Source organism: Sorex araneus, chromosome 5 (genome assembly GCF_027595985.1).
Source record: "Sorex araneus isolate mSorAra2 chromosome 5, mSorAra2.pri, whole genome shotgun sequence".
NCBI lineage: Eukaryota > Metazoa > Chordata > Mammalia > Eulipotyphla > Soricidae > Sorex > Sorex araneus.
Window position 1 is genome coordinate 83,908,845 of NC_073306.1, and position 24,041 is coordinate 83,932,885.

The 24,041-nt window shown below is 51.1% G+C and overlaps 2 protein-coding genes across 5 annotated transcripts in view; one reads left to right on the top strand and one right to left on the bottom strand.

The window, feature by feature from the left end:
- Positions 1–13,524, top strand: part of LOC101539287 (G patch domain-containing protein 4) — a 29,642-nt gene extending 16,118 nt beyond the window's left edge. The window contains exons 2-9 of one of the 4 annotated variants that reach the window (XM_055140136.1): positions 6,973–7,170; positions 8,209–8,344; positions 9,233–9,306; positions 9,395–9,487; positions 9,584–9,670; positions 11,491–11,582; positions 11,920–11,970; positions 12,172–13,501. In XM_055140136.1, the coding sequence (XP_054996111.1) occupies positions 8,266–8,344; positions 9,233–9,306; positions 9,395–9,487; positions 9,584–9,670; positions 11,491–11,582; positions 11,920–11,970; positions 12,172–12,943 (1,248 nt within the window). In that variant the 5' untranslated portion in view covers positions 6,973–7,170; positions 8,209–8,265 and the 3' untranslated portion in view covers positions 12,944–13,501. Of the gene's footprint in view, positions 1–5,150; positions 7,171–8,208; positions 8,345–9,232; positions 9,307–9,394; positions 9,488–9,583; positions 9,671–11,490; positions 11,583–11,919; positions 11,971–12,171 lie in introns of those variants that run through there. The other 3 variants (XM_055140138.1, XM_055140137.1, XM_055140139.1) reach the window with 3 other exon arrangements.
- Positions 13,525–13,551: 27 nt separating this feature from the next.
- Positions 13,552–17,087, bottom strand: NAXE (NAD(P)HX epimerase). The gene is made up of 6 exons (XM_004619319.2): positions 16,835–17,087; positions 16,640–16,748; positions 16,438–16,548; positions 16,241–16,354; positions 14,782–14,929; positions 13,552–13,857 (listed from the first exon to the last, which is right to left on the bottom strand). Exons 1-6 carry the CDS (start codon positions 17,017–17,019, stop codon positions 13,655–13,657), a joined length of 870 nt encoding a protein of 289 aa, XP_004619376.2. The 5' UTR covers positions 17,020–17,087; the 3' UTR covers positions 13,552–13,654.
- Between the last annotated feature and the right edge of the window lie 6,954 nt (positions 17,088–24,041).

Here is a 24,041-nt window from a genome sequence, read left to right on the forward strand (position 1 = left end):
CCTCAGTTTCTGTGTTCCCAAAGTGGCTCTGACAATGTTTTGGGATTGTTGTTGTTTTTGGTTATTTTAGTGCTAGTCATGGATAAACTTCTTCCAGTCTCATTCTATTTAATTAATTAATTAATTAATTTTTTTTTTTTTGCTTTTTGGGTCACACCCAGCATTGCACAGGGGTTACTCCTGGCTCTGCACTCAGGAATTACTCCTGACAATGCTCAGGGGACCATATGGGGTGCTGGGAATTGAACCAGGGTCGGTGGCGTGCAAGGCAAACGCCCTACCCGCTGTGCTAACGCTCCAGCCCCTGAAGGAGCTCTTTTCTTCTTTGCAGAGGAAAGACTCCACAAGTGGTCATTAGAAATGTATCTAGCTGGGGCTGGAGCCAAGTACAGCGAGTAGGGCGTTTGCCTTGCACACAGCCAATCCGGATTCAATCCCTGGCATCCCATATGATCCTTCAAGCAACTCCAGGAGTGATTTCTGAATGAGAGCCAGGAGTAGCCCCTGAGCATTGCCAGGTATGACCCAAAAAGAAAGAAAAAAAAAAGAAATGTATCCAGCTTTGTGTGTGTGGGGGGTGGGTCATGCCCAGGAGTGCTTGGGGATTACTCCTGGAAATGGGGACCATGTGGAGCCAGGGGTCCTGTAGCAAAGCCTTTTCTCCAACCCTTTGACCCATCTCCCCAATTACATTTCTACCCCTTTCACTTGCTGTTCTTTCTGCTTGAGCAGCCCCTCGGCCAGAACCAGACACTTCATAGCAGAGCCTTCAGCAGCCCTGAATCAAACCCCCAGCTGTGTGTCCTGGCTTATCCAGCCCCACTTCTGTGCCCCTCTGGGTGTCTCTAAGTCAGTCAGCTGCAAGAGAGTCCGGGGCCCACCCTACTAGGAACCCACCCTGCCTGGACCCTTTAACATCCCGATTCCTCTCTTCCCTGTTGCTCCATCCAGTTCCAAAGACAAGGACAAATGAGAGAAGACAAACAGCTCCCTGTGTCCCCGCCAGGGCACCCTGACCCAGAGCATGTGACTAGCTTCAGCCCAATTCAAACAAACAGCCTGGGGCGGGGTTCAGGGGCGAGTGGCTGCTGAGGCAGGGCATGGGGCCCTGCCATGGGATCCTGCTCCTTTCCAGGCTCCTTCCTTCCCAGATCACCTCTGAACTGTGTTCTGGGAGTCTCTGCTTTGTAAATCCATAGAGGGCTGATGCTGAGAAAGGTTGATGCCAGTAGCATGGAACAGGCAAGGATGGGACAGATCAAAGATCAGCAGCCTGACAGGCTTGGTTTGCTCGATGCCGCTTTCCTTCAGGGACCCCTAAACTGTGAAACAGGAACGAGTTAAGATGCCAAGACTTGGGGCTGGAGAGATTGTACAGCAGGTAAAGCGTTTGCCTTGCACGTGGGCAGCTGGGTTCCATCTCCTGCATCACAGAGGGTCCCCTGAGCCCACCAGCGGTGATGTCTGAGCTCAGAGCCAGTACTAAGTCCTGAGCTCGGCCAGGTGTGGCCCAAAAAAAAAGATGCCAAGTATGGATTAGGAGTGTTTGATTTCATTCTCCCTCTCCCTGCTTTTTAATTGTTTTTTGGGCCACACCCAGCGTTGCTCAGGAATTACTCCTGAGACCATATGAGAAGCCAAGGATTGAATCTGGGTCAGCTGCATGCAAGCCAAGTGCCCTACCTATTGTACAGTCATTCTGGGGAATTTTTTTTGTCACACCCAGCGATGCTCAGGGGTTCCTCCTGCCTCTGCACTCAGGAATGAGTCCTGGCAGTGCTCGAGGGACCATATGGGATGCTGGGAATTAAACCTGGGTCGGCCGCGTGCAAGGCAAACACCCTACCCGCTGTGCTATCGCTCCACCCCCTGTACAGTCATTCTGGACCTTTCCTTTCCTTTTTCTTTTTCCCTTCCCTTTCCTTCCCATACCCCCTTCCCTCCCCTTCCCTTCCCCTTTCCCTTCACTTCCTTCCCACCACACCCAGCAATGCCCAGGGCTTACTCCTGGCTTACTCCTGGGCTTGCTCGTGTAAGGCTTACCCACTATACCATTGCTCCTGTCCCTTTAATATTTTTTAAAACTTTTTTTTACACTAATACATATATACACCTAATTGTAGGCAATTTAATAACTATACACTATTTTGAGGTTTTGTTTTTGGGCCACATCTGGCAGTGTTCAGGGCTTACTACTGGCTCTATGCTCAGAATTCACTCCTGGCAGGTCTCAAGGGAAGTTATTGGGCTCTAGGGATTGAATACAAGTCAGCAATGTGAAAGGCAAACACCCTACCAACTATACTATCACTCAAGCCCCAACTGTATTAATAATTAAATGAAAATTTCCCTAAATCTGGCGGTGAAGTGATAGTATATGGGTGAGGCACTTGCCTTGCATGCAGTTGGATGGAGCCTTACACTCCACATGGTCCCCCGAGCTCATAAGCCCTGAGAATCTCCGGTGTGAACACCCAGAAAGGGAAAACAAGTGTTAACATTTTGTCTTTCCTTCTCAACTTTCCAGGGGTTTATACACATTTACTCGTGGTTTTGAGTCATGACTTCAATGATGTCACGCAGTATGTCGGGAAACCAGCAGGTGGCGCAGTAGCTTCACTGAGTACTCGGCTCCGGCCCCGTTCATGCTCCCGCTGTTGCAACAAGGACCACAGGTCTGCAGTTGAGGTTTTTCAGAGATGAAAACCCCACTGCAGAGTCCTCAGAACTCTGCAGATGTCCTTCAGACTCTGACTTTTCTTGTTTTATTCCCCGCCCCCAGCCCCGGCGGTTAAGCTCAGCAGGAGCCCTAATTTCAAACAGCGTTTTTTTCTTCGAATTTGTAGACCCAAGTGCCAAGAGAACTTGGGTCTCAAGCAGAACTTGAGACCAGGGCTGGAGCAATAGCACAGCGGGTAGGGCATTTGCCTTGCACACTGCCGACCTGGGTTTGAGTCCCAGCATCCCATATGGTCCCAGGAGTAATGCCTGAGTGCAGAGCCAGGAGTAACCCCTGTGCATCGCCCGGTGTGACCCAAAAAGTCCAAAAAAAAAAAAAAAAGAAAAAGAAAAACTGAGACCACCTTTGCTGTGCCTCCTTGGTGCCCTTAACTCTCCTTCCCTTCTCTGTTTTTATTTTTATTTTATTTTATTTTATTTATTTTCTTTTTGGGTCACACCCAGCAATGCTCAGGGGTTCCTCCTGGCTCTGCACTCAGGAATTACTCCTGGCGGTGCTTGGGGAACCATATGGGATGCTGGGAATCAATCCCGGGTCGGCTGCATGCAAGGCAAATGCCCTACCCGCTGTGCTATCACTCCAGCCCCTGCCCTTCTCTGTTTTTAATGCTGCTGGGAGTACCTTGGATCTCACCTACTCCCACCTGCGGGGCGCCAGCAAATCCTGGTTGTGATGCTGCTGCTATGATCCACAGGCACTCGCCAGGGGGAGCACTTCCTGGTGGTGGGCTCATACCATTTCTGGGGTCTTACCCCTTGCTGCCCTGGGGATCACAAGCAGAGCCTCTGTGCCCCACCAGCAACGCTTCCAGGATCATGCCCAGCACTGCTAACAGCACTTGTGACTGAGTGCATGGCCTTCCCTGCAGAGCCTTCCAAACCGCCAGCCACTCCTGGGCATATGTTCAGCCTACTCAGCTTTTTCTGGCCTGGAAATAATTTAAACGGAAAACCATTGTAGGGCTGGAAAGACAGTGCAGCAGGTAAGGTGTTGCCTTGCACGAAGTCTATTCAGGTTCTATCCCTGGCACCACATAGGCTCCGGGAGCCCAGCCAGGAGTGACCCTGAGTGCAGAGCCGGAGTAGCTCTGAGCCCTGCCAGCTGTGACCCACAGCAATGACAAGACTACATCTTAGTTCATTGCGTGGTTTCACTCTAATCTTATCATGATCCTATTACAGGATGTATAGGTTCTTCACAATTTTCCCATTTATAAATATTACTGAAACAAAAAATGGGGGCTCTCTCAAGTGGTGTTCAGGAAGTTCAGGGGCCACTTCCGGTATTACTTGGCTAGCTAGACCATAGGTTCAATGCTAGAACCCAAGGATACTGTGTTGTTGGCACTACAGGATCAACTGGTGGTGCTCAGATGAGCACCATATGGGATGCTGGGGATTGAACCAGTGTTGACTGCGTGCAAGGCAAAGGTAAGCGCCTTACCCCCTCTACTATCACTTCAGCCCTCAGGTGGTTTGCTTCTGAAGGCATGCATTCTTGCTTCTCAGACTAGTCTTTCTTTCTTTCTTTCTTTTTTAGTCTTTCTACTTTGAGAGAAGACCCCATTAAGACTTTAAGCTCCTCGAGATTCATTTCTCCTATCCCAGAACGGTCTGAAGCCTTGGGGGAAAGCTCTTTTAGAAAGTGTCTAAGCACCCAAGACTAGGTCAAACTCATTCTACCTCATGGCTCTGTGTTCTTGACCTAGTTCTAGCTTAGAGGCACAAATACTTGGGACCCATGGAACCAGGGGATAGTCCGATGGTTAGGGTACTTGCCCAGCAGGCATATAAACAGGGTTTGATTCCTGCCACTTAGTGGTCACCTTAGCATCACTGGTGCAGCCCTGCTGGCACTGCCAGAGTGGCCTGGGTACCCACGGCACGGTAGGGCCTGAGGATATGATGCAGCCTGCCTGGTGGCCGAGAATTTCAAGTGGGATCCCCAGGCCATTTTGGGAACTTTGGGGGGAAGGTAAGGGTGAAGCCTGGGTGGATCTGTCGGTAGACAGTGCAGCTTTCCAACTGGGGAGTCTCAGTTTTAGACTAGGAACAGGATATTGAGAAGTGACTTGCTGAAAGCCACAGAATTAGAGGGAAAAGGACTGGGTGTGACTTCTACACAGAATGTTCTTCATTCTGACAAGTACCTCAGAAGTGTTCTTACCCCTTCTGCCAAGATCCATGTGTCCTGTTCCCCTATGACATAATATAAGAGTAAAATTATTTTTTTATGATTTTGTTGATGTTCTGTTGAATTTGGCTTGCTAAGATTTTTTTTTTAATTGGATCACCGTGAGATACAGGTACAAACTTTCATGATTATGTTTCAGTCATACAATGATAGAGGAATCATCCCTCCACCAGTGCACAATCATTGTTCCCAAGTGTCCTTCCCGCCACCCCCACCCCATCCCACCCCCTGCCTCTGTGGCAGGTACATTACTTCCTACTCACTCTCTAGCTTTGGGCATTATGGTTTGCAATACAGATACTGAGAGGCCATCATGTTTGGTCCATAGTCTACTTTCAGCACACATCCCTCCAACCATCATTTACATAGTGGTCCCTTCTCTATCTCAACTGCCTTTTCCCCCAGCACATGAGATCGGCTTCCAAACTGTGTCATGATCCTCCTGGTCCTTATCTCTACTGTCCTTAGGTGTTAGTCTCATATTATGCTACTTTATAGTCCACAAATGAGTGCAGTTATTCTATGCCTGTCCTTCTCTTTCTAATTTCACTTAGCATGATACTCTCCATGTCCATCCACTTATATGCAAATTTCATGATTTCATCTAACAGCTGCATAGTATTCCACTGTATAGATAGATATACCAAAGTTTCTTTAACCAGCCATCTGTTTTCAGGCACTTGTGTTTTTTCCAGATTCTGACTATTGTGAACAGTGCTGCAATAAATACACTAGTGCAGGTGTCATTTCTACTGTTTTTTTGTTTGTTTTTTGCTTCTGTGGGATATATTCCCAGGAGTGGTATTGCTGGGTCATTGCTGAGTCATCTAGATTTTGAAGAAATGTCCATATAGTTTTTCAAAAAGGCTGGACCAGTCGGCATTCCCACCAACAATGAATGAGAGTCCCTTTCTACCCACATCCGCACCAGCACCATTTGTTCTTATTCTCAATGATGCCAAGCTGGCTGGGGCTCCCAGCGCAAAAAGCTGGCTGACCATTGGCATCTGCCAAGATCCTGGAGGCAGAGTAAGCCACCCCCTAGAGCTCACCCTCCTTCCGTGTAAGCCCTGGACCACAGAAAGGGAGCGGCTCAGCTGTAGAACTGAATGGGCTTCTGGGGCTCCTGATCTGTCCTGCCCTCGCAGGCAGCGAGGAGCCCTTCACCCGGGAGGAGGAGAACCTCATGGGGGCCAGTTTTGCATGGCCGCACCCATGTTCCCAAAGAGGGCCTGGAAGCTGCAGAACAGGATGTTGAGAGAAACAAAACAAAATTGAAGCGTTGGTGCTGGTGTGTGTGTGTGGGAGGTGGGGAATATTCCAGGCACTAGGCTTATTAGGGAACTAAGTCACTTTGCAAAGAAGAGGCAAGGGGGTCGTTTACCCCACAGAATAAAACACCCAGTTTTATCCTTTGCCGGTTTTTCGTTGTCTTTTGTTTGGAGTTACTACCCAGTGGTGCTCAGGGTTCTCGCCTGGCGGGGCTCGGGCGCTGGGGATCGAACCACAGGCCAGTTCTCCTTCCTCTCTGTTCCGGGACAAGGCCGAGAGGATCAGAGATTGCTTTTAGCGGCCCCTAGGGCTGGTTCAGCCTGAAGTCCCAGGCAGCTCAGGGCCAGCTGGAAGTAAAACATTTCTGGTAATGAACCGGTTCAGGAGCCGAGTTTCCATAGCAACTGTAACCCAAGCCGATCTCCGCAACTGTTTCTCCGGGGACAGCCCAGACTTTGGTTCCAGCCATCGTCTCTATGGTTCTGACTTCCTAGAAGAGCCGATACGACACTTCCGGGAACATGGCGGCGCACGGGTCGGGTCTGGCACATGTTTCCGCGGATGGGACCCGGCGGCAGTCACTGTCAGGGTCTCCTGTCCCCGCGTAGGGGCGGCGGGAATCCAGGCTCAGGAGGAGAATGAGCGAAGCGGGGAGAGTTTTACCTAGGTGCTAACCAGGAGGGCTGGAATTTGGACCTCAAGAGGAAAGGAAGCCCAGGGCAAGAGCAGCCGGCCTCTTTAGAATCTTAAGAAGTCTGTTTCTCCAGCCCTTATTTTCCAGAAAATCCAGGTTGATCGGAAAGAAAACAGTTCCAGAAAGTGTGTTTGCAGCCTTCAGTACAGCAAGTAACAACCGGACGCATTTCCCTCAATTCCTGGCTCTACGCTAAGCACACGGGTGGAGACTGAATCTCATCCTTGACCCGGCCTTATCATTTCGAATTTCTGTGACAAGAGAGATCGTGGTAAGATTTAGAGCAAAGGGTTGTTGGGAGGAACAAATGAGATAATGTGAGTGAAACTACTGACTATAGTTGATGTAGAATAATTGCTGAAGCTTTTTTTCCCCTTTTTTTTGGGTCACACCCGGTGATGCACAGGAGTTACTCGTGGCTCATGCACTCAGGAATTACTCCTGGCAGTGCTCGGGGGACCATATGGGATGCTGGGAATTGAACCCGGGTTGGCCGCATGCAAGACAAACGCCCTACAGTGTGCTATCACTCCAGCCCCTTGCTGAAGCGATTTGTCCTTACTGACATACAGGGACTGTGTACTTCAGAGATAATGTCTGAGAAGAGGTATTTTTGAGGTGGAGTTAAAGTCCTCAGTGTTCAAAGTTAGGCTATCAAGAAGAATGATAGGTCTGCTTCACTCGCTGCTGCTTTTTTTTTTTTTTTTTGCTTTTTGGGTCACACCCTGCGATGCACAGGGGTTGCTCCTGGTTCTGCACTCAGGAATTACCCTTGGCGTGCTCAGGGGACCATATGGGATGCTGGGAATCAAACCCGGGTCGGCCGCGTGCAAGGCAAATGCCCTACCCGCTGTGCTATTGCTCCAGCCCCCGCTGCTGCTTTTTGTTCTCACGTTCAAGGAATCAGATTTTCAGGCAATCATCCTTTAAGATTTAAGTTTGAACAGAAATGTGTCATCCTGAATTTGCTACTCTTCATACCTAACCAGATCAATCTTTTTTATTTGGTTTTGGTTTGGGGCTAAACCCAGCGATACTCAGGACTGTCTCTGTGCTCATGGATTATTCCTGGTGGGGCTCGGGGACCCTATGTGGTGATGGAGATCAGACCCGGACTGGTGGAATAAGACACTCTGTGGATCCCACCAGTTCTGGACTTTATGACTGGTTGACACCGACTGTGTGGTCAGGGAACTGAAGGACTGGGGCTCCACACACTTCCCTCTCCTTTCTAACCTCAGGAAAGAATTTGCCAAGGACTAGTCCGTATTGATGGATGGTTTGAGGGCTTCTTTCTTTTCTCCTAAAGGGCTGAGGGATAACCCCTGCCCTTGGGAGGGCTCTAGGACACAACATACTTGTCACCATGACTGCTGCCCAGGAGGTCAAGAGTCGTGGGATGAAGTTTGCTGAAGAGCAGCTGCTAAAGCATGGATGGACGCAAGGTGATGCCCACAGGGACCCTTCCCCCTTCACCTACCCCTACCAATTTTCACCATCAGGCATGGTTACCCCCACGTGATCCATTCATATTGCATCAGAAAAACTGCTTTCAAGGGCAGTGTTCTGGGGCTGGGAGATGGCTTACAGGGTGGGGAGTATGCCTGGTGTTGTGAGGCCCTGAGTTTGATACCCTGGCACTGCTTGGGCCCCAGAAGCTCGCCAGTGCTAGGCTGAATGGAAGCCTCAGGCTTACACTTTCGAGTCTAGTCTCACTTGGACCCACAAGCAACTCTGGATGTGGCCCCCATTTCCCTAACCCTCCCCCCAAAAAAAGCAGGGATTTGCAGAAAAATATTTGATTTTTCTAGAAAAAAGCAGAAGGGGAGAAATTTGACAGCAGAGAAGTGAGTGAGCTGGTTGGGAGGACAGGTGGGGGAGGGGTTGTGGAGGAAGAACAGGGAGGCTGTCTGGAAAGCTGATGAAGGGGACCCCCCAGAGAGAGCTCATTGGGGAGGGCATGCCACACACTAGGCACCCCGTCACTGTCTGCCCTACAACCCCAGGAGCAATGGGTGAACCCTGGTTTCCCCCTCAGTTCACCTATCAGTACCTTCATACACTGACAGCCTGGGAGTGGCCCCTGTCTGCTGGGAATGACCAGGGAGAGGCCAGGACAGTCTGCAGCCCCAGGCTCCATCTCCAGCACCACAAAGAAGGGGAGCGAGAGGGAAAAGGAAGACCAGTGTGGACGAAGTTGGGGCACTACATGGGAAGGCGTGAGAATAGGCCTGGCAGGGAAGCGCATGCCCAGTGTGTGGAGTGGCTCGTGCTGGCAGTGCCTCACCAGGGCTGGGAGTGGCCGCAGGAGCCTTATCCCCCATCTCCTGTAGGCAAAGGTCTGGGCCGGAAGGAGAATGGGATCACCCAGGCACTCAGGGTCACACTGAAGCAGGACACTCATGGGGTAAGACTGGAAGGCTGAGGGAGGATGGGCAGAGGGGGCCTCTCATGGGGGGGAAGAGGTCCTCAGTTATGATGTCATCTTCTGCCAGGTGGGACATGACCCTGCCAAGGAGTTCACTGATCACTGGTGGAGCGATCTCTTCAACAAGACGGCGGCCAGCTTGGTGGTGGAGGCGAAGCAGGTGTGGGCTCCATTAATAAGCACCAGAATTTTGGGCCCTGGGGCCTAGGGAAGTGAGGGGCACGTGAGTGGCCCCCTCAATGTTACTTCCCCACAGGATGGAGTCCAGCTAAGGCGTGTGTCAAAGGAGACCCCCCGCCCAAACCATCCCAAGCCCAACATGCTGTATCAGAAGTTCGTCAAGGTACTGAGGGTCCATCCTTCCTGGCTCCCGAGGTCCCTGCAGCGGCCCCCAGTGCCCTCCCTGTTCACAGGAGCTCGGGACTGCCGGAGCCTTGGCAGGAACAAAGAGCAAGGGAGTCCTGAGAGACCTCTTCGAGGTTTCCCCTGAAGAGGCGGCTGGTGGCTGTGACCCTGTGACATGCTCAGGGATCCCTGTGTCATCTCTCAGATTCTTCCCTCACGTCCACCCCCACGCAGAAAGCCCAGCCCTTCCCTCTGCTCCCACTTCATCCTCCCCAAGAACACTGTCTAGAGGGTTCTCTCCAAGAGACAGATGGGGTCTTGGGAGCTGGCACAGTGCAGATCAGTCACGCTGGCTCCCGTGGCCCGTCGTCCTCCATTCCTGCTTTCTTCTCTCGCCTTGTCTCTTGCTGTTTCTGTACCTTACACTGGGCCAGTGGAAGATTTCTCTGTGAAGACTCCAAACTCTTGTTTTTGGTTTTGTTTTTCTGTTTTTGAGCCATGCCCTACAGTGCTGAGGGATTACTTCTGGCAGGGCTTGGGGCGGGGGGGGAGGGGCGAACCCCCCACCCCGGGGCGGTGGGGGGTGGTCGTCATACATGGTGCTGAAAATGAACCCAGGTTGGCCACATGCAAAGTAAGCACCTTATCTGCTATACCATCTCTCCAGTTCTTTACTGTTTTTTTTTTTAGCCTTTGGGGGTCACACCTGGTGATGCTCAGGGGTTACTTCTGGCTCTGCACTCAGAAATTATTCCTCGAAGTGCTCGGGGACCATATGGGATGCTGGGGATCAAATCTGGGTTGATTGTAAGGCAAACGCCCTACCCACTGTACTATTGCTCTTTTTGGTTTTTGGGTCCAACCCAAGCAGGCTTACTCCTGGCTCTGTGCTCAGAGGTCTCTTCTGACGGGGCTTGAGTCAGGATCAGTCGTTGCCCTCTGTGGTGTCATTTCAGCCTATCTTCAGGTTTTCACACATGCTGTTCTTTCTCTTGGGACCCACTGCTGTCTTCACCTTTGCCTGCTGACCTCATTTCCCAGAGCTCAGTACTTCTAGAACCTGTTTCCCAGTCTGAATAGGCTACCCCTCCTGCATCATAGCCAACAGTCACAGTGGCCTGTCGTAGGCCATCCTTTCCTCAGAGGACCCCACTGTGCTGGATGTACCTCATTCATGCACACCTATTCCACCCCTCGGCCCATGCTAGGGTGTCAGTTAACCTACTAAAATTGAGCTTTCTGGGGCTGGAGCAATAGAATGGGGGATAGTGCACTTAGCCTGTACCTGGCTGCCCCAGGTTAGAGCCCTGGCACCCCATGTGGTCTTTTGAGCCCCTCCACGAGTGATCCCAGAGTGCAGAGCCACGATTAAGTCTTGAGCACCACCAGGTGTGCCCCCAAACAAAACAAAAAATGGGTACATAGGTATGGGGTGGGAAGTGAAGTTATTGGCATCATGGGACACTCGTTTCACTGGGATGACCTGACAGTCCCTTTTTGGAGGTGGGAAGCCAAATCCATTGGTGCTCAGGGTCATTCCTATAGGTGCCTGAGTTCAAACTCAGGGGGCCACGTGCAAGGTAAGTGTCCTGTCTCTGTCCCCACCACTTCTGCCCACTCCACACTGGCCAGCAGGGAGGCTGGGTTGTCCCTCCTGTCTAAGTCTATAAGGAACACCACTGCGGGGGGGGGGGGGGGTCCTAATAAATGTGAGCCTCTGGCTATGAATTCGGGGGTGGGGGGTATTTTCCAGGAGGGAAATGGGATGGAAGGATACTGAGTGGACCCTGTCCACATCCCCTCAATCCTTCCTTCTAGATGGCCACACTGACTTCGAGTGGGGAGAAGCCAGCACAGGACTTGGAGCACTGCAGTGAGGATAACAGCCCTGGGCTCAAGCTTCCAAAGATGTGAGACTTCTGGTTAGCGCTGGGGCAGGTGGAGCAGGTCGGGCGAAACGGGAGGACTGTGCTACCCAAATCTGTCCCCTGCTCTTAGAAATGGAGGGTCCTGAACAGAATTCAGTGTTGGGAATGTTTCAGAGGGGGCAGAGATCAGACTACAGGGTAGTTTTTGGGCCACACCCGGCTGTGTGCAGGGATGAATCCTGATGGGGCTCGGGGGACCACACAGGGTGCTGGGACAGAATCCTTGTCAGCTGCATGCAAGGCAAGCGCTCTACCCGTTGTACTATCACTGAACCCCAGAAGCTGCATTTCTAATCCCTGATCTCCCCGTCCCTAACAGTCTGACTGACGAGATGCTTCTCCAGGCTTGTGAGGGGCGAACAGCACACAAGTAAGTGGGAATTAGCTTGAAGGCGGGAGGTGGGGGGTGGGGGAGCCTCCTTTCATCTACCTTAATGCCTGTGGTTCCTGGACTCTTCAGCCCAAACAATCCCTTCACTCGGCCCATTTCCAAAGCAATCTGAGAAGGAGCACTGCTGCCTCGGCTTGAGGCCTGCTCGCCCTGGCAGACCCACCCTTCCTTCTGTTTCAGGGCTGCCAGGCTGGGGATCACCATGAAGGCTAAGCTGGCTCGGCTAGAGGCCCAGGAACAGGCCTTCCTGGCTCATCTCCAAGGTCAGGATCCTGGGAACCCACCAGTTCAGCCTGAGAGCAAGACCCCCAAAAAGAAGAAAAAGAAAAGGAAGCAGAAAGAGGAGGAAGCAGCAGCAGTCCCTGAAGAGCAGGCCCAGGAGGAGCTCCCAGACTGTCCTGAGCAGAGCCCCAGGAGAAGCAAGAAGAAAAAACACCGAGAGCGGGTCAGAGAGGAGTCCGAGGGAAGCACCATATGCCCCGAGGACGTGCAGGACAGAGAGCAGAGTGAGCAGCCCCGCAGGAAAAGACGGAAGCAGCAGCAGCACTCTGAGGAGGCAAGTGAGGGGGCTGCCTGCAGCCCAGAGAGCAAAGCTCACAAGGACCCACACCGCAGGAGCAAGAAGAGCTGCCCTCCAGCAGAGGAAAGGGACCTGGACGGAGAGACAGGTACAGTCTGCAGGGCCAGGAAGCACAGGAGCAAAAAGAAAAGGCAGCAGTGTCCCGAGGAGGAGGAGGAGGAGGAGGATGTTGTAATGCTGAGAGGCGAGGAGGAGGAGGAGGAGGAGCAAGAGGAGGGGGAGGAGGGCTGGACTCTGGATGCAGAGCTCAGAGCACCCACTGGCACGAGCCAGAGAGACATAAAAAGGTGGCGGCAGCTACCAGCCAAACAAAGAACATGTGAGTGCACAGACCAGAGAGCAAAAAAGAAGAAACACAAGAAAAAGGACTGAACTCAGGTTGGGGAGGGTCCCACCCATTTCCTCCCTAGGAAGGAAACGGCTCAGCCAGTTGCCGAGATCCCAACTTGGGTGCTTACAGGAGCCAAGCAAGATTCTGAAGGGGCTCCTATGGGAAGTGGCTGAAAACGGGAGACTCACGTGCAAAGGACTGGCCTTAAAATATTGGGAAGACTGGGGCCGGAGCGATAGCACAGCAGGTAGGGCGTTTGCCTTACACGCGGCTGACCCGGGTTCGATCCCCGGCATCCCATATGGTCCCCCAAGCACTGCCAGGAGTAATTCCTGAGTGCAAAGCCAGGAGTAACCCCTGAGCATCGCTGGGTGTGACCCAAAAAGAAAAAAAATTAAAAAAAAAATATTGGGAAGACTAAGAAAAGCAGAAATTTAAGCCTCTGAACACCGCACCTAGGTCACTGTTATCAAATGATTAATAAACATCAGCTTGGTTCTGAGCTTGTAGTCTAAGAAACTACCTGTTTGTCCAAGAATGAGTTTGAGTGAGTGAGTGAGAGAGAGAGAGAGAGAGAGAGAGTAGGTTTTTCTAGAAACCCCTCCCGCTCATCTCATTCTGTTCCCCAGCACCTTGTCTCCAGTGCTGCTCTGTTTCCACCACTTGTCAGCCTTTATTGCCAAAAGCACTCCCAGAAGCTGCCCAGTTCCAGGATAGAGGCATTAAGTCCTGACTTGAAGGTCTGCTGTCCCTCACTTGAGCCGAAAGACACACTCTGTGTCCGGGTAGGCCGGCAAGTTCAGCTGGTACTTCTTTTCCAGAGCAGGTGGGACAAAGCGCCCACCCAGATAATGGTAGCGGCCGGTAAACTGTCTTGCAGACTGTTTAGGTGCTGTCAGAGAGATGAGCAAGTCTGGCTGGATCCCTGCAGAGTTTCCCTTCTCCACATCCCATCCTAGAAAAAGGGTGGCATTTAGGGAGGGCCAGTGAGAACAGAGGGTCTCCCTGTGTCCACCTGGCTCCCCCTAGTCCTAAAGGAAGAATGAAGCCCCTGTATCCTACCCACAGAACCTACATCCCTAGAGTCCTGTTCTAGTGCATAAGCCATTGTGAAGGAACTTAAGAACTGTCTCCCCAACCATAAACCATGTTCTGCCCTTCAGAGCTGGTCTGAGTCTGGGATGAGAACTGGAACTCTGGGAACCACAGAGATGGCATAGCAGGAAGGGCCATTGCCTTGCAAGCAGGTGACCCAGGTTTAGTCCCTGGCATCCCATATGGTCCCCTGAGCACCACCAGTAGCAATTTCTGAGTGCAGAGCCAGAAATAACTCCTGTGCATTGCAGACTGTGGCCCCAAAACAAAAAGAGGGCAGTAGTGACAGCACAGCGGGTAGAGCATTTGCATGTGGCTGACCCAGGTTTGATACCTGGCATCCCATATGGCCCACTGGCCTACCCATGCACCACCAGGAGTAATCCCTGAGCATCACCAGGTATGACCCAAAACCAAAAAGAACTGGAACCATGAGCTACAGAGATAGTATAACAGGTAGGGTGCTTGCTTGCAAACTGCTGACCTGGATCCAATTCTCAGCATCCCATATGGTCCTCTGAGCACTGCCAGGAGCAATTCCTGAATGCAGAGCCAGGAGTAACCCGAGTACTGCCAGATGTGGCCCCAAAGCTTAAACTTAATAAAAGGGGAGGGGGAGGGGGAGGACTCTGGGTTCTATCCCAGAACCTGGTACCACGTAAGATCCCAAGCCATGCTGGGTCTGACCCATAAACCAGCGGGGGGAGGGGGGACAAAAAACCAACCCAAACTGGAAGCCTAAATATGTGCAGGATCTGTCCTCCAGCCCCCTCTGGCCCAGCACCTGAGGGAATGTCGATGCTGGCAATGGGCACAGTGAGTCCATCCAGGACATTCAGGATGCTGCGGAACGGCTCCCGAACGTCCCTCTTGAAGCTGAAGCCAAAGATGGCATCCACCACCAGGTCGTAGAGTTCATCGATCAGCGTGGGCTGCAGTGTGACAAGAAAAAGAAGAGGTGTCAGTACAAGTGCTGACACCCAGAACTCCAACAGGAGAGACCACTCAGAGTATATAGAGATGACTGCAGTCTGCTCTGATGAGATGCAGAGGCTCAGAGCGAACGGCCCATTTCGTCACTGGCACAGGTGAGCTGAAACAAACAGCCCGTGAAGTGTGGCCTGCTAACCAATGGGGCAGCTACCACCTGGGATAGCGAGAGGGGGGGTCCTGCTTCTGCCTCGACTATGCTTGGTTCCACTCTCAGTGCTCAGGCTCTTCACCTATAAAATGGTTTTTTTTTTTTTTTGTTTTTTTTTTTTTTTTTGCTTTTTGGGTCACACCTGGCTCTGCACTTAGGAATTATCCCTGGCAGTGCTCAGGGGACCATATGGGATGCTGGGAATCAAACCCGGGTCGGTCGCGTGCAAGGCAAACGCCCTACCCGCTGTGCTATTGCTCCAGCCCCCTAATGTTTTATTTTTTTAAAAGCCTAGCAGAAACCTGAGGGACAGGAAAGCAGGCAGGGTGCTTGCCTTACGTGCAGCAGACCAGACCTGGGTTTGATCCTCAGCAACAAATGGTTCCCTGAGCCCTGCCAGCAGTGATCCCTGAACATAGCCAAGTTGTAAAAAAAAAAAAAAAAATCCAGAAAGTCCTAAGCTTCCAACCTCCCTAAATCCATGAGTGCTGATACGTTTGGGGTGAGGCCATCTTTTCAGCCGAGAGTGCTGTGTACTGCCTACTTGGGGCAGAGAAACATAGCAGAATGGAGGTGGGTTGGGAAGTGAAAGGGGTTCTACTCAGCCGACTTTAAGCCTTACCTTACAATGCTGTTTTGTTTGTTTTTTGTTTGGGGACTACACCCAACTGTGCTCAGGGATCACTCCTGGCAGGGCTTGGGGACCAGGTGGGGTGCAGGGGATTGAACCCAGCTCCTATTCATGCAAGGCAAGCACCAGAACTTCTGTCCAAGCTCTTTGGCCCACACCCTAGTTTTTAAACATAGGATCTATTTAGTAAATGGGGGGGGGGGGTACAAAAAATCTCTGGCCATAGTAAAAACCTGATCCAAGATCAGACACAAATGCACCTCAGCTGTATGTGCAGTACTTCCTCCATCATGTCTTTCTCGGGAAACAGGTGCAAGCTGCAAGGGTTTAGTCTTGTGGCTGCCCCCACCTGTGTGTGGAGGGCACAATTCTGTCCACGTAGGAATTGGCACTCCGGAGTGACACGCACTCAGCTGGGGGTCCTGCAGAAGCGCGGGGCTGGGCTGCTGGGGTGGGGGAGTCGGGTCCTACCTCTGCAGGCATCTCCTCCAGGAACGGGATGTTCATCTTCTGGCACTGGGTCACCAGCGAGGCGAAGAGGGGCTTGCTGGGCCTCTTAGGGTAATAGATGGCTGGCTGGTAGCCCTGCGGGAGGTGTGAGGGGTTCACGTACCCGGGGTCGCGGGCACCCGGCCCGGCCCCCACCCCACGGCCCTGCCGAGACTCACGAAGAGCCTGAGGTGTCGCGCGCACACCAGCCCATCGCCTCCATTATTCCCGGGGCCGCAGATGACCAGGACGGTGGGGGAGCTCCTGGCCATGGCCTTGGGAGGGTAGGCCTGCGGGAAGAGTCACGCGGGTTCGGGGGGCGGCGGGCGGCAGCAGCGCCCCCCGCCCGGGAAGCCCCGCGGCGCGCGGCGGGCCACCGACCTTGGCGATAGCGGTGGCACAGCTCAGCCCCGCCAGCTCCATGAGTTGGTCCACGCTGAACTGGTACTCGCTGAAGAGCTCCTCGTCCACGGCCTGGGCCTCGGCCTGGCTGGGGGAAGCCGCGCCTGAGTGGGACGCGGGGCCGGGCCGGGCCGGGCCGAACCGAACCCGCGCCGCACCCCGCGCCGCGCCTACCTCAGATACTTCACCGCCGCGCTCGCCATGCGCCTCGAGGCCCCGCTGTCCCCCGAGATCGGTCGCCGCGGCGCCCAGCTCGCAGGGGCCTCGCGTGGACAGGCGCCGGCCCGAGCTCCGACGCGCGGCAGGCGCGAGCCGCCCACCAGCAGCCCGAAGCTCAGCAGCGCCCGCAGCCCGGACATGAGCTCGCAGAACCGCCCCCGGCCCAGCCCGGCCCGCGCCTGCGCCGCCACCGACTGCTCTGCGCCTGCGCCGCCACCGACTGCCCTGCGCCTGCGCCGCCCCCGGCCCGCCCTGCGCCTGCGCTTGCACCGCCCCCGGCCGGCCCTGCGCCTGCGCCGCCCTCTTCACGGTCCCCCGCCCTCTCCAAACTCCCCCAGCCCGGAGGTGCGAGCTACCTGGGACTGTGCGGGCGGGATGTGGTGCTGCGCGCGCTGGGGACCGCCGGCTCCCCGCCTGCGCCGTTTTATTTTTTTTTTTACACTTTTTTTTTTACTTTTTTTTTTTTTTAACCGTGCTCCGTTTTAGATGGACCAGAGGACTTTGTCCTAGCCGCCCTTTGAGGGTACTTTCTGTTTAGCTTTGGGCCACACCCAGCGATGCTCTACGCTCTATGCTCTTCTGCCTCTGCGCTCAGGGATCACTCCTGGGAGTGCTCAGGGGTCAACCCGCGTGCAAGATCAGTTCTTTACCCGCTGTACTATGTCTCTGGCCCCCGCCCCCACCACCCATCTCAAATCGCGCGCGCGCGTGTGTGTGTGTGTTTGAACCTAGGACCCACAAACATGCAAAGCATTAACTCTACAACTGAGCTACGTCCCAGGCCCTGTCAAATTGCCAATCTTAAATAAATTGAAGATGTCGTTGAAACGTAGACCCCAGGTCATACATTATTCAAAGGAAATCCTAAAAAAGGAATTTTTTTCTTTTTTTTTTGCACAGGAGCTTTTAAAAATTCAAACACCCACTTGAATGATAAGGGAGAAGCTTGCAGAATATCAAATCAGTCAATAATAAGGCACTAAGATAAAGATAATTATCCAGGTGGAATGAAAGTGTTGATCTTAATGCTGGATTTTTTGTTTCTTTGTCTCATGAATTGCATTCCTGGATAGTTAACTCTTCAGGCATTTTTAACCACCCCTGATTTTCTCCTCTGTAATTATAAGTAGTTAATCATCTATAGCGTTTACTCTTGGCCTCCAGCTATGCTTGTCTGCTTGTCTTATATGTTTGTTGTAGGAAATTGAATTTCTCAGACTGTTATTGTGCTGGAAAATCGTTTTTGTTAGACTATGTGGTTTTATTAGGCTATGTAATAGCATAGAGTGTGTTACTATTGGACAGTCTTTTTTTCTTTTTTTGGTTTTGAGGTCATATACCTGGTGGTGCTCAGGGCTTATTCCTGCCCAGGCTCAAGGGTCACTTGTGGCTCTGTAAAGGGGACCAAGCAGGGCTGGGGATTAAACCTGGTCCATTGCATGCAAAGCTTGAGCTCCAGCCCATTAAACTCTGTCCCATCCACAATTAGCCAGCTCTTACCCTAGATCTCATTACCATGATAACTTTGCAGTATCTGAGGAGCTTCTCTGCTTTGTAATTGTCAGCCTCCCTGTAGATGTGTTTGAGAAAATTAATGTGATTTTGAAAATTTCTTTCTACTTAATTTATTCCATTTTGCTATTTCTGCTATGATGTTAGCTACTTTGACAATGCAGGAAGACTATGGAATCAATAGACTTGAAAATAGCTAAAATATTCCACTTCCTTGAATTTTTTCATTTGTTTCCATATTACTTTGAGCCAGGGCTCAAAAAAATGGTGAGGTTTTGGGGCTGGAGCAATAGCACAGCGGGTAGGGCGTTTGCCTTGCACATGGCCGACCCGGGCTCAATTCCCAGCATCCCATATGGTCCCCTGAGCACTGCCAGGAGTAATTCCTGAGTGCATGAGCCAGGAGTAACCCCTGTGCAATGCCAGGTGTGACCCAAAAAAGCAAAAAAAAAAAAAAGGTGAGGTTTTTCCTCAAGAACTTTTCTGCTGGGAGCATCTTCAGTTTTACACCTTACTTGTCAGTATGTTTTATTTTATGATTTAATTTTATAGATTAGACATTTTAATTTCTCTTTATCTTTTGACTATTCATATAATTGTTTAGAATGACTATAACTATATAGTCATGCTATTTCTACATTTTCTATTTTCTGTTCTATCCCTTAATGTAGAATTGAGAGCTGGAGAAATAGTATCTGGGTAAGATAATATTCTTTCACACAGTTAACACGTGTCTGATCCCTAATATCCCATATTGTCCCCCTAGTGCCACCTGGAGTAATTCCTGAGAGCAGAGCCAGAAGTAACCACGGAATATTGCCGGGTGTGGCCCAAAAACAAACAAATTGGGAAAAAAAAAATGGTAGAATTGGAGGGAATGTGTTTGTCCCTGCTCACTTGGATCATTCATACCTATGTTGTTTCTTAAGGTTTCCACTGAGCTATTCATCTCCATTATTATAAGAATTTATTTTTTGGGGGAGGAAAAAAAGAATTGTTTTTTTTTTTTTTTTTTGCTTTCTGGGTCACACCCGGCGATGCACAGGGGTTACTCCTGGTTCTACACTCAGGAATTACTCCTGGCGGTGCTCAGGGGACCATATGGGATGCTGGGATTTGAACCCGGGTCGGCCGCGTGCAAGGCAAACGTCCTACCCGCTGTGCTATCGCTCCAGCCCCAAGAATTTTTTTTTTATGCATGTGTTGGTTTATGTTACACCCCCATAAATTGATCATCAGAAATATAAAAAGGTCTGCCTTATCTACTGACACTAGTGCTTGACTGCAGTAACAGAGTTGAAATAAATGTTCTTTTACTGCAGTCAATCTTCTGTAAATTATTTATTTCTTAAGAGTACTTTGGGGTCAAAGAGATAGTACTGGGGTTTGGTGCTTGCTTGTATTCAACCATCCCTTGGCACTGCATATATGCCCCAGAGCCCTGCCAGCAGTAACCCTGACAGAGCCAAGAGTAAGGTCTCAGTACTGCCAACTGTGGCGCAAAAGAAAAAAAGCAGACATATTAAAGGACACTCTGAAAATTATTATTATTATTATTAAGGTCACATAGGTTTACAGACATTTTAGCATTTATATATTTTAGGACTGGAATGATAGCACAGTGGGTAGGGCGTTTGCCTTGCACGCGGCTGACCCGGGTTTGATTCCTTCGTTCCTCTTGGAGAGCCCAGCAAGCTACCAAGAGTGTCCTGCCCACACAGCAGAGCCTGGCAAGCTACCTGTGGTGTATTCGATATGCCAAAAACAGTAACAACAAGTGTCACAATGGAGATGTTACTGGTGCCCGCTCAAGCAAATCGATGAACAACAGGACGACAATGCGACAGTGCTACTTTATTCCATCTCCCTCATTCCCTTTGTTGTTGATGTTATTGTGTGACTTGGAGTGCCACCCACACCTGGCTCAAACATTTTCAGTGATGATGTTTTCCAGAGGCTACACATCAAACAGGTACCCAGAGATAGTCCACCCCTTTAGTTGTGTCTGCGCATGTCCTCTCCAGGACTTGCCCTCTTGATCAAGGGACACAGTACGGTCCCACAGGGGGTCACAGGAGTGCTCGCACACCTGCCTGCCAGGGAGTGTACTTCCTGAGTCCTGATGTCCTTTGTCTCTGTCATGCTCATAAGGGATCATGCCCTTTTTGTTATTTTGGGGCCACACCTGATGGTGCTCAGGACTTCCTCCCAGCTCTGTGCTCAGGGATCACTCCAGGCGGGGTTCAAGGGATCATATGGGGTACTAGGGGTCAAACCCAGCTTGGCTGCATGTAAGGCCAGTGTCCTACTATGGGGTCACTCCTCTTTTTTGTGGTGTTTACACATACCTGGCTGTGGAGTGACCAGAAATCACTTGTGGCCACACCAGGGACTTCAGACAGCGGGCTGCCAGGGCTGTGCTTGGCACATGGGGGACCCTGGGGATTTGGACTCGTGACCAATCAGCCATTGCGCTGTGCCTGGGGCCTCTGAAGGTCATTCCTTGCACACAACATGAAGCATATTTCTAGGACAGAGGTGACATTTTGAGTGGTGCTAGGTGTCCAGTATCAACATGAATGGTTTGGGTCATCTATGTAATAATATGCATTTTTTTCACAGCAACCATTTTAGTATTCCCTTGTTACACTTGGCACAGAGATACTAACGGCATGCCCAATAATAACAGTGGAGCCAGCCTGCCCTAGAGTCGGAATTTTTTGTTTAATTACTTCATTGATTTGGTGGTTTTGGCCACACTCAGGACTTCCTCCTAGCTCTGTGCTCACAATCTCTCCTGGCATAGTTCACCTGTAGGTGTGTGTGACCAAACCAGGGTTAACAGTGCAAGGCAAGCGCCTTAGTCACTGTACTCTCTCTGGCCCCCAAGCTTTTTTTTTTTTTTTTTTTTGCAGGTGGGATGAAAGGCCCCCACCTGGTGAAGTGTGGGGTATATTCCCAGCTTGGTGCTGGGGGTGGTTCTTTTCCAGGGTGTTTTTCCTGGCCTGCTCAGTGCTGGGGATGGAACCTGTTTACAAAGCATACACACCAGCCTTGTGAGCCATCTGGCTAGCTGTGTTATCACAAACTTTTATGTACAGAACAACATCTTTAATTCTCCTACTCCTTTTCAGAGCTTGTTGCACAAGGCTGTCTTCTGCTCCACCTCTGCTCTTTGGTATGGAAAACCTGACAGAGCTGAGGGCGCCAGCTGCCTCTGACCCTGCTTCCGTAAGTACACAGCAAGGAACCATGCGCTGACATCCAGAGCCAGGACAGGGGGATGGGGCTTGCCTTGCAAGGGGCTGACACTAGTTTGACCTCTGGCACCACACAGAATTCCCCACACACTACCAGGGGTCATTCCTAAGCATAGAGTCAGGAATAGCCCCACGAGCATTGCTAGGTGTGGCCCACAAACAAATAAAAAAAGCAAACAAATAAACCATGTCTCAGCTGACTCTCTGACTCTCAGCACTTTCTTGGGCATTGACAATCATCCTGCTCAAGTTTTCCACATATTGGGTTTCCTGCTCTGCACTGTAGCACTGTCGTCCCGTTGCTCATCAATTTGCTTGACCAGGCACCAGTCACATCTCCATTGTGAGACTTGTTGTTACTGTGGGTAGGGTGTTTGCCTTGCACGTGGCCGACCCGGGTTCAATTCCTCTGTCCCTCTTGGAGAGCCCGGCAAGCTACCGAGAATATCTCACCCGCACGGGTGAGCCTGGCAAGCTACCTGTGGCGTATTAGATATGACAAAAACAGTAACAGTAACAAGCCCAGCTCTACAGACATAAAACATATCCCTTGGGGTCAGAGAGATAATTCAGGCGGTAAAGCATTTGCCTTGATTCAGCTGACCCTGGTTTGATTCACAGCCCCACATAGCATCCCCTAAGTACCACCAGAGTTTACTCCTGAGCATAGAGCCAGGGATAGTCCTAGAGCATGGCAGATTGTAGCTACAAACCTCCAAACTAAAGCACTGTGCCGGAGTGATAGTACAGTGGGGAGGGCATTTGCCTTGCATGCGGCTGTCCCGGGTTCAATCCCCAGCATCCCATAAGGTTCCCGAGCACCTCCAGGAGTAATTGCTGAGTGCAGAGCCAGGTGTAACTAACCCCTGAGCATTGCCAGGTGTGACCCCCAAAACAAACCAAACTAAAGCACTAACAAAGCTTAAGGGGGTCACTCTAAGGTGCTAGAGTATGTGCATTGTATGTGCGTTGCTTACAGGAGCTCTGGATTCAGCCCTGACCACAACATGGTCCCCGACCATCTCTGCGAATGGTTCCTAGGCTCCGTGCCAGAAGCCTGAGCATTGCTGGTGGCCCCTCTCAAATATCCTTGCCACATGCTTCCAGATTTTTGAAGAAACAATGGAGGACCATCCTCCAGATGCGGGGGGCTTGAGGTGTTTCTCTGAATCCTAAGATAGACCCTTTATAACTGTGAAGTTTTCACTGGTAAATGACTTAAAAATCAATTTGGATCATATATGACTGATCCAGGTTCGATCCCCAGCACCCCAGATGGTCCTCCAGGCCCCACCAGGAGTAATCCCCGAGTGTAGAGCCAGGCATAAGGCCTGAGTACTGCCAGGTGTGGCCCTAAAATGAACCAGAAAAGGAGGATTAACAACTGCATTCCAGAACCTAGCTCTGTGCTGGCACACAGTGGTTCCTCTGCAGATCTTCCCCCCGCCCCTATCAGGTGGATGATGGTTATTTTCCATCTTCTTCCTTGCATAAACTTCACTAGGGATGTAGCATCTGCAGTTTGCTGTTTGTTTTCATAGGTGGAACAAAAAAAGCATTAATGCCATGTTTGAAGCAATCTGAGTTCATCTAGATTTTCACGACTTCCCACATGTATAATAATCATGATCACATCTAATTCAACCATGTGTTTTGTTATTGCTTTTGTTGTTATTGTTGTTTGGGGGCCACATCCAGCAGTGCCCAGGGCTTACTCCTGGCTCTGTGCTTAGGGATCACTCACTCCTGGCAGTGCTCGGGGGTTCATGTGGGGCTCCCTGGATCAAGCTTACGTCAGTCACATGCCAGGTAAGTGCCCTGACCACTGTACTATCGCTCTGGCCTCATATTAGGTTTTTTTTCTTTTTTTTATCACAGTGATTCACCTTAATCATGCTTCCTAAGGCCGCCACTTTGTCTTCATAGAAACAATGCTTGTTTTCATACCCTTTGTTTATTGATGCGATAGCTGATTAAGTCACAATAACACATACAGCAGGCTTAAACAGGTTTGGTAGCAAACACACACCCTACCCACTCGGGAGGGGTCAGGGCCACACTCTTGAGGGTGCACAATACTGCAGTGTAAAGGCTCTCGCTCACTGGCGGTGTGAGGGGCCGAGTCCTAAGCTTAGTGCTTCCCTTTCTGACCTATGACAGGAAGCAGGTAATAACAGCTCCGTGAGGGCTGGCTATGAGGACTCAGGAGCAAACACCTCAAGGCCTTCAGAACAGTGCACGGCCCATGCCAGGAGAATGTATAGAAGGGGCCCCAGGAACTGTTGCTAGCCTTGACCCAGCAGTCTGAGGAGCCGCTCCCACGCTAGTCTCTGCGGAAAGTGGGCCTGCGGTTGGCAACGATGTATCTTCTGCAGAATTGTACCCAGTTT

Coding starts and splice junctions, on each gene's coding strand:
- NAXE (XM_004619319.2), bottom strand. CDS start 17,019: ATGTCCGGGCTGCGGGCGCTGCTGAGCTTCGGGCTGCTGGTGGGCGGC. Junction 16,749..16,834: donor GCGGCGGTGAAGTATCTGAG/GTAGGCGCGGCG, acceptor GGCTTCCCCCAG/CCAGGCCGAGGCCCAGGCCG. Junction 14,930..16,240: donor TGGAGGAGATGCCTGCAGAG/GTAGGACCCGAC, acceptor GTCACACTGCAG/CCCACGCTGATCGATGAACT.